Below are 9,968 nucleotides of genomic sequence, written 5' to 3' on the forward strand. Positions count from 1 at the left end.
CTGAGCCCCGCGCCCCGCCCGCCCCGCACAGCCCCCCGCAGGGCGGAGCCTACGTACACGTGACGCGTCGCTCCCCCAGCCCATTGGGCGGCGGGCTGGCCGGCGCCGACCGAACTCGCGCTGTGATTGGCTGGAACTGCCCCAGCGCTCTGTGCTTGCCTCTTCGGGGTTGGGCGGAGGGCCTATCCATCGAAAAGAGCGCACGACGGAGGAGGCGCGGCGCAGAGGGGCGTGCCGCGACCGTGAGGCGTGATTGGCCGGGTGGTGGGGGGCGGGCTTCGGCGTGCCGGAAGCGGCGCGCACGTGGCGCCCTTGTCCTTGGAGCGGGCGCAGCGACTGCGGCCACGTGGCTGCAGGGGGGAACTGGGGCTGCCCCGGCCCGTGCCCCCGCCTGGGGATGGGGGCCAGCGCGGGCCAACCCTCTCCTTTCATCCCAAACCCTCCCGCCCCATCTGCGGGAGGTGGGAGCAGAGCAAGCCCAACACCCTAAACAAGACAACCTTGCTTTCCACCAGCTCGAGGAGCCCTTGAGAGCAAGTGCCCAGATGCAGAAGCCCAAAGATGTAGAGGAGGACAAAACATTGTTTTATTGGAGTCAAATCACAACACTTTTTCCAAACTGTTGTCAGTGTACCTACAATTTTAAATTACAGATCCACTTTTGAAGGTTTGCTGGGAACATTACAACTTGCCTCCTTCAAACAGATGAAGTAATCCCACGCTCGTATTCCAAATTAAAAAAAAAAATCCATTCCAGCAAATAAGAATACATGAACTTACAGTCAGACAGTTAAAAGGACAGCCATGGAGTCTTCAACAGTTTATTAGAAAGAATGTAGACATTAAAAAAATCCCCACTGCTCTGAACATAAATTGAGGTTTTTCAGCCTTGTTATAAGCTGGTCAAATAAACTAACAAAAATTCCAATAGTGTATAACGTTTTGTCACTCATTTCCATACCAACAGTGCAAATACAATTTGGTCTAAATGTACAGATTGACAAGCAACAATGTACAGCCACTCTCACCCCTGGACTAAGAGATGTAAAGCTTTAGAGTCAAACAATACCAAATGTACAGGCTTCACCCATTTAAGTTAGGGGTTCACTAGTTTTAGCTAGGATACGTCTGGAACACTAACTAGTGATTAAATATAAAGTGAAGTGAATTTTGTTTCCTTTTTATTAAAACATTAGTGGAACACACCTGAAGACACTGCAGAGGTATTACACACTACCTGTTAAATTTTGTAAGCCAATTAAAATGACATTGTTTCAGCCAGTTTTGTTTGAGGTATAAACTTGAAATTTCAGATTTACCTGCAGGCCACACAGAGGGGAAAACGCTAATTTACCACTTCATGTAAATTCAGAATTCTCCCATTGTAATTACATCTGCTACGAGGCAAGGAGGCTCTGTAAACTTTTTATTGCAACTGTTCTGTATYGATTGCCTACACCTCAATTGGTTTTTGGAAGTCTGGAAAACGGTTCATGCATAACATTATTGCCTCTTGTGGCTTAAGACTGCCCCGTACAATGGTACACACCAACCATCAGTGAAGCCATTTAAAATGGACTGAAAATGGGTTAAAGGATGCAATATCTCCCTTTAGGGCTATCAACTCAGGAATTCTTATCTCAATTATGAAATGTTGTGATGAAGTTCTTTCCCCAAACCCTGAAGACGACAGTTTTCCTTACTCCAGATCTGGCATTTCTAGGGAGGAAAAATAAGAGCATTAGCTGATTTTTTGCTGTTAGCTACCAAGAGCCCTATTATATCATAAGCAACATAGTCAAGGACCATATCTTCTGGCTTAAGAAGTGAATAGGACAGTGGCAAGGCTAAAGACTTTAAACTGTTTGCACTCTGGAGCACAGAACTAGTTCTTGGCAAAAAAGGTCTTTATGCAGTCACTGCTCAAAATGCAAGGAGTTTTCGAACAGGGCCAGTGTTGAATACACTGTTGCTCCATGTAAGTGACTGCTGCTGTTAAAGCCAGAGCCTAATCAGGACTACAGCAGCCTGGGAAGGTCAAAAGTGGCATTTTAAGCTTGCATAGAAAGGCTTTCACTAGATGATGTTGTCTCACACTACTGAACCAAGGTACTTGCATTAGCCCACACAAAGCACTCAGCTGGAATCTAGTCAGACTGACAAGACAGTACATCTGCTGGCTCTCTTCAAGGCTTTCATTCAATAAGTGCTCAGATTGCTGCCCAAATGTGTAGAACTAAACAAAAACACCAACTTACTTTCATCATCACTGTCTGGTGAGTCCTGGAAAGAAGAAGAAATAGTAACTGGAGCAGACTGGGCTTGAAGGTGCTTTTGCTCTTCTACCCCTAACCCAACAAACAAGTTGTTTCCATCAGAGGTAACATTTTGAGGAGCTACAAGTTCTTCAGGACATGCTTTAGTTAGACCTTACTAGTAAAAAAAAGTCTACAGACCCAGTAACAACAAAGAATCACTGCAGAAAGGTATACAACACCAACCTGTCTGGAATACTGTGCAAGCATTAATTCAGCTGCCCTCAGCATCACTGCTGGAGGGGAGAACGACTTTTGCAAGATTACATCTTTTGTCCAGACAGAAGGTTCAGCGCTATTTTAAGCTTTTAGCAATGCTGAAGTGGGAATGCAAGTTTGACTTCAGCAAGCAGCAATGAATCCGCAGGGCATTAGCCCGCCCTATACATATTCACTGCAAACAAAGTACTTACATCATCTGCCCCATCTACTTCTGGCAAGTCTACATCTTCATCTCCACCCATGTTGTTCATCATCTGTCCCAAAAAGATAATAGCCATGTTACAGAGGAAGCTATTGAAAGTATCTCCATTCTCTACACGAACTAATGAAACACTAAAGTCTAAAAATAGCTGACAACTTGGTTATAACCACCAGTTGTTTCTGCAAACCTTGCTATACCTATGCAGAGATTACAAAGTAAGCATGCAAAAAAAGACTAACTTCTTAGCAAAGCAAAGACTAGTGTAGAAGCCAGAGCTACTCAATGCAATGGAACATGCATTCATTTCATATTTGATCACAGGTACAAACTGGTAGTCTCACTACAGTGCCAACTCCCCACACAGCATGGGCTGGAGCAGCTGGGAGCCTGCTCTAGAGCAGAGGTGGTACTTCCCATCCTATGGGCATTTGCTTGTGAAGTTTCACAAAGAAGGGAGGGAAAAGCCCCAAAACCAAACTCTTCCTGGAGCTGCTAGCCACTGCTCACCAGCAGACCAAGACCAAAAGGAAACCCAAACCTCCAAGTCCTATACCTCAGAAAAGCGATCAAAATTGGACATGTCTTCATCTGAATCATCTTCCCAGTCTTTCCAGTTGTTGAAATCCACACTGAGCCAGTTGAGCTGCACATCAACACAAAAATTTCTTTAAGTGACAAGCACAGGATAAGCAGATACTACTAAGTAGAGGAAGGTTACTAAAAACTGCCATTTTGATCAGAAGCAAAACAAGTTACCCATTAACTACTACATAATTTAAGCATGATACAAAAGTTAAAAAACAGGGAGGCAGCAGGCACTACTACACTGGCCATAGGGGGACCCAAACCCACCTTTGCCCTCTCTTTTGTTAACCTTGGCCATGCCTGACCAGATTCTCCTTTTCGTAAACAACACAAGATAGATCTGTCTGTTCTTTTATGCTTTGACTCCTGAAAAAGAAAAGAGCAAATACCTGTTGGTGTAACGGACAATCATGAACATCAGGAACTGCTTGGCTTAAAGTAAATGAGTCTAATATATCACTTATTCCTTGTCCTCAAAAATAAGGTCCATGCTTTAAGCTACTTCTCCAGTACAATAGACACATGTTCCTTTGACCCTAAGAGCATGCTTGGGAAACTCGCTCAGATCCATAAAAGCATCTTTGGAAGGCTGTATGATGATCTAGAACTTGTCAGAATAATTCCCATCATGAACAGATCTTTACCAATCCCCAGATCACCTGTATACTTTTAACTGGAACAATTCTGCACAACAAATTAGCAAAAACTGGAGCAGGTAAAGGGATACTGATTCTGCTTGGGATGGCCTGAACAAAACTCAGACAGGAATGTTTTTCTAACACTCCTTACTGTCTGCATGTGTGAGGACAAYGAGATAACAAGAACAGGAAGTATAATCAAAACTGGAAACCTTAAAGATGTCACCCTTCAAGTAGCAACAACTACAGAAGATTCTTTTCTCTGCAGTATAAACAGTTTGCCTCAAGAGATTTGGATAGTGTTGATTATCAGAGAAGAGTAGAGCATTTTTGGTTCAGTACAAACTGGTATTCAGTACACAAGAAATAAGAGAAAAGTTCAAAGGATACTTACATTTGGATCAATATTATTAAAGAGGTCAATTTCATTTAAATGTTTAAAGTTATCACTTCCTCCAAGACAACTGTTAAGAGAAAAAAATGTTATATTCATGTTTAGTCGGAAACATCTTATAGTATAAATATGCTTCAATAACAGATTTTGCTACTTTAAGAAACTGCACCTAATCAGCTTCAGTGCAGCTTTTAGATATCCCCRTGCCTTGAACTTTACAAATACCTAAGTTACTTACCTGAACGTAAGTTTGGATTTTTCAAAATTTACATTAACATCTTTACTGTCTTCAACACAAAATTCAATAAAGACATAGTCCCTTCGGTCGTACCACTTCGCAGAAGCAGGCTGCCTGTAAACAGACCATTTATAGAAATTCAAATTAAGATCCATACCTCTCATCAATACCAAGAGAATTTAAAGACACTGACCACCAAAAATCTCACTGTTCTGTGCTGCCAGTAAACATCAAGTTTGTTTTTCAGGAGAAATGTAAGGAAAGCTATGTGAACACTTTGATCTTTATTGCATTTAGGTAAGTTTATACAAAGACTCCTTCCTTTTCTTAAAGGTTGTATTACAAGCTTATGATTAACAATCCTTAAAAGGTGCTTAAGGCTGAAAGAGATGAGGGATAGAGATGCACTATATTGCGAGTTTTTGTTAATGTTCCTTGAAGAAGCTATCAAAAATTATAAAACTGAATTAAAAGCATTAGGGCAAGTTAAAACTATGATGAACTAATCATGACCAGCTACTACAGATAACTGAAATTTTGCCAGCACCTTTTTTTAAACAGACATATAGGCAGACTTAATTACCTATTTTGAAGTTAGTCATCCAAAGAGCCCAAACCCCAAAGTATAACCACTAAAGAGCCCACTTTTGGGGGCATAGGTGCCACTAAGAAATGGACATTCAGTTCAACAATTCTGCTATGAAGAAGTTCCCAGCTGAAGCCAGCACAGCTACTTAAATTTGGAAGGGGGGGAAGAAAAAAACACCACTGTTCTGAACCCTTGCTACAACTTTGTATCTACGCTGACTTTAACTACCAGGATATTTGGTACCCTTCAGAGCACAGGTGAAACTTTTGGCTGTCCACAAACATCAAAACAAGCAACAGTTTGTCCAGAGTAGCACAAAATGATGCAAGTCCATAGCTGAACTCCTACATTCCAAAAGAAAGCAAACAGCTACCCAGCRTAAACTGCTGTTTGCTACGACAAAGACAACCACAGGCGCTTTTCATGCTTAGGTCATCTCTCAGAGGTGCAAGGTAAGATCAAAGATGGAATTTAATAGCCAACACCATTGCAGGAAATATCTTAAAGACCTATTTGTGAGTTAGGACTGAAGTTTAACATTCTAAACTGCACGGTCACTCTCCTCGGTATTTATTGCAAATATATGGACTACAAGAAGCCAAGCACAAGACGACACAGAAAAGCTAGTGTTTGTATTTGTACATGGCAGAGTAGCTTCCACTTCATGCTCCAAGGAGTGAGTGTTTGGACTCAGTATTTGACTCTAAACATTACAGCACAGTAACCTGACTAAAGAAGAATTAACATTAACTTTTTGGAATATTTGTCAAGGTGACCACTGCTAAACTTTCAGAGTAGATTCTGAATCACCTGCTCAGCAAAAGATTCAATTCTTGATATCAAACTTGCCTGCATAATGACTCACTTAAAGCTACTCAGCTGATGAGCGCTGCGGCCCAAGAAGTCTTTGAAGTCAGTACCGCTCCACACAGAAATCCCACTTTCCCCTGCCCTGCTGCTTGTTTCTATTCTGCTCCCAGCTTAAACACCCGTGTATGTGCAGGATGAGCTGCATCAGGAAATAGCTTGGACCTGGATGAAACCCAGAACAGTTAGGTTTAGCCTCCGTCAGTGCTACAAATGCTTTGCAATTCAGCTACACAAGCTCTTGTGCCAGCTCAAGAAAAGGATGGTGCAGCGAGAAGTGGCCAGGTCTGCCTCTTCCAGTGCTAGCACCAGATAAAAGTTATACTGTTAATTGCGCTCCACATACTATTCTTGTGGACACCTGAGTTTAAAGCCTGCTACTCATCCTGATTGAAACGTATCTATATCTATCTATATAAAAAAACCACACAGCTACAGTGATTTAACTGCCAAAGGTGCACGGGCAGAACAAATGACAGACAAAAGGCCTTCAGTGAGAAGAGGAGACTCTGAAGTCCCCTTAACCCATTATATTATGCTATCACAAAAGAAATCCTCTCAATTGGCAATTCTGTCACCACTTCTAAAAAGATACAGCCTGTTTAGTCTTCATGGTTGCCTGTGTTTCATAGAAGACTAGTACTACTGCCTGGTCCGAGGTCTTTCTAGAACTACAAATGCAGCAAACATCTGAGCAGAGGTCAACAACAGCACATTGAACTTTTGAGAGCATCAAAACCAAGTGATTTCTGGATGCAGCCTTTACATTCAAAAGAGGCACTGTCCCACTGGGTGAAAACCTAACTCTTCCCTTATTAGTAGCACTTTTAGGAAATATTATGGCAGACATTTACTTATTCAGGTAAAGTTTGGAAATAACAGGGCAGTAATTTTCTCATTACAGTGTTTTTAATTCCTTATTGCACAGAAGCCTCCCTTTCTAGTAGGGAAATGAAAGGCTCTCAGAGGGGGGAAAAAAGAGGATGAGAAAAAGCCTACTGCGTTCCACTCTGGTCGTTCCATCTCTCTCCATGCCTTCTAATCCCAAATTGCTGCATTTGGATACCGCACAGCAGCCATTTCTCACGCTGCTAGAAGACAAAAATCCCAATTGCTGGGAACTTGGTACATCAGTCACCACTCAAGCGCACTGTTATCAGAACAGAAATCTCAGTGTCCCTGCTAACGATGATGTACGGGCTTTTGCTGAATACTATTAACACTTAGCAAACATTTTCAATGTCAATGGAGATATCCCCAGCCTTCCCAGGGAGTTGTATGCATTCCTCAGTCATGTAGCTCCGGTTTGGCCGTGACCTCAGTATCTTTGCCAAGATCAGGCCTTTTGAGGAAGCACCATTTACAGCACTTCCAAAGATCTTAATGAACTGTCCTAGAGCTGAAGGAAACTTGTGTGCAGAAAGAAGTGACAGAGACCAAAGAAAGTGTACCAGAATCGCAATTCATGTTTATAACATTAAACATATGCTGCCTCCCTAAATATTTATTGCTACCCACCTTAAACATGCCTACTGTATCACATTAAAACTATGCAAAAGTCTTACAGAAACTAGTTGCTTCTAATTCTTTTTTAATTTTTTTTATTTTAAAATCTTCCATCCACTACCTCTCAAAGAGGGAATGGAAACCTTCCTTTTGGCCATCTCATGAGATGCTGGTAGTCAGGATTTCATTATTCAAAACAATAATGCAGGATACATTAGAACTACCATCAAAAGTTCTAGATGTGACTTTTAACGGTCTCATCTAATTTGTACTGCATGCCTACATTTTGAGACTCCTAGGAGACAAAAGGACACACAAAAGCCATGGTAAAACACGCACGTGCTCTGAGCACTTAAGAGGTATGGTTACCCTACACCCACACTAAACCATGATCTATTTTCTTATAGGTTGAGAAACACTGTCAGAACTTCTAAGCGTAGTCATTTGTTATATGGAGAGCCTAACATTTCCTCCTCCTCTCTCAACTAAAGTAATCCCAGGGGAACAGAATATATTAATTTAACATTGCTTCAGCCTTATGCCAACAGTGTCAACCTGAGCATGTGCTTGAGTTATGCCTCATCCAAGTCCTAAAGGGATTTAGATTCATATGAAACAGAAGTTAATTTAAACACATTATATCCCATGTAGCAAAAAACTACTCCTCCAACAGCCTTAAGAGCAGGGTTTTCCAGCCTTGCACTACAGTCTGGGCCATGCAGGTCACCTGCATTTCCCATTCTGCAGAGATTCCTTTTTTCCAGCCTATGCTTGCTGCCACATGCACATTTTGGCAGCTTCCTGAACAGATACGGGCACTCTGCATCAGTTTTAAACTATCATTTCTAGTCATCGTTTTCAGAAGACAAAATGACAATAGTACGCCTGTTAAGTATGCAGCTTAGCCTGGGTAAATTCCAAGATGAAAATAGCAACACATGTGGCAAGCATTAACACCTCTACTTATCAATAGCATTTTTATTAAAATATACTACATACTGCAAATGAAGACTCTGCTTTATCATGCAACTGAGAATTCTCATGAAATTAATTCTAGAAACCACATTACAGCAGTTTCCCTCTGATGGGAATCCCGCAAGCTTAACTTTACCCAGCGTGATTTCTCATGGACAATCACCGTGGCTCTGCAATGGGCTACCCAGAACTCTAGAGGCTGCAGCTACTTGGTGCAGACACCCTGGTTCCTCTGCTTAAAGAAAGCCACAGAGGCAGAGTTTCTTATATCCAGTACCTGCAAGCTGAGCCTCAAGTGTGACTGTTCACTACTTGGTGCGGTTCAAGGAGTTTCCACTTTTCACCACTAATCCAAACCTGCCCGCGTGCTTTCTTGTTCACTCCTTAGTTTGCAGCCTATTGGAAGTTTAGCTTTCTTTACTGGAAAGTATCCTAACAATTCTTACACCGCTAGAGACCACAGCATTTGAGGACACTGCAAAAATCTGCAGAACAAGATCTCTCACCCCCAGGCACGATTATGAGAAAAGCCATTCAAGGTCTACATACAGCAACGAGAAGTCTGCTTTACATAATTAACCTTGATTTTTATTCATATACACCCAGAAAGGCAATATTTTTTAATACCTTTAGACTATAAAGCTAGACAATTCTAGGCCAGATGTAGTAATACTGTTGTTTCAGGATGATGCATTACATAGGCTTTAAACAAAATCCACTTTATTACGTTCTTCTCATTTTCAGTCATGTTAAGCTGAAGAAGCCCAAGAGTCAGAGTTTCAGGACAGCTGCAGAGAAATAAATGCCTTACTGGTGACAAGGGGGCAAAACCCAACTAGTCATGCAGGGATTTTTTTTTATCGAGTGGCTGTTCACACATTTTCCTCACTACTTTAGAAAGCTCAGTGCTTACGACAATTAAAAAAGAAGTCTCAGAAAACCGTTACCATCTTTGGTCATTTAAGTCAATATATAGTTTTAGAGAAGTTCAAGTATTCAACAAATAAAGCTCCCACAAACTTCAGCAGGTAGCACATCTTTTCCTTGAGGGCTAGATTTTGCTCTTAAGGGCCAGCAYCACATGATCATTATGAATACACTGCAAAGTTTGGCTACTCTTTCATCTGTGTTCCTAGAGCACATTAATGCCAACTGTAACTACGTTATGAATAGCATACCCTGGTTTTGGGTCAGTGAAGCAGCCTCAATAGTTACAGTGAAACCTGCTAATTAGGCCTCCCCAGCCTGCCGCAAGCTTCTTGTAGTGTCAGAGCACTCGAGCACACAGGTCTCTGCAGAGCCACTGGATACACAGGAGGCCGCACGGGACGCGGGGGGAGAGGAAATCCGGCCGGTCGGCTCCTGCCCCTCGCTGACCCCCCACCGCCTGCAGCGGGCGGCTGGGCTGGACGCGCAGCGCCGCGGGGCACGGCTAAC

The 9,968-nt window shown here is 42.3% G+C and overlaps 1 protein-coding gene across 1 annotated transcript; it reads right to left on the reverse strand.

The window, feature by feature from the left end:
• Positions 1-564: 564 nt before the first annotated feature.
• On the reverse strand, positions 565-5,318 carry PTGES3 (prostaglandin E synthase 3). Its single transcript, XM_026057331.1, has 7 exons — positions 4,595-5,318; positions 4,357-4,426; positions 3,592-3,690; positions 3,293-3,382; positions 2,729-2,791; positions 2,259-2,283; positions 565-1,719 (listed from the first exon to the last, which is right to left on the reverse strand). Exons 1-7 carry the CDS (start codon positions 4,756-4,758, stop codon positions 1,700-1,702), a joined length of 531 nt encoding a protein of 176 aa, XP_025913116.1. The 5' UTR covers positions 4,759-5,318; the 3' UTR covers positions 565-1,699.
• Positions 5,319-9,968: the final 4,650 nt, after the last annotated feature.

This window comes from Apteryx rowi, unplaced genomic scaffold (genome assembly GCF_003343035.1).
Source record: "Apteryx rowi isolate R43461 unplaced genomic scaffold, aptRow1 scaffold_1381, whole genome shotgun sequence".
Taxonomy (NCBI): Eukaryota; Metazoa; Chordata; class Aves; order Apterygiformes; family Apterygidae; genus Apteryx; species Apteryx rowi.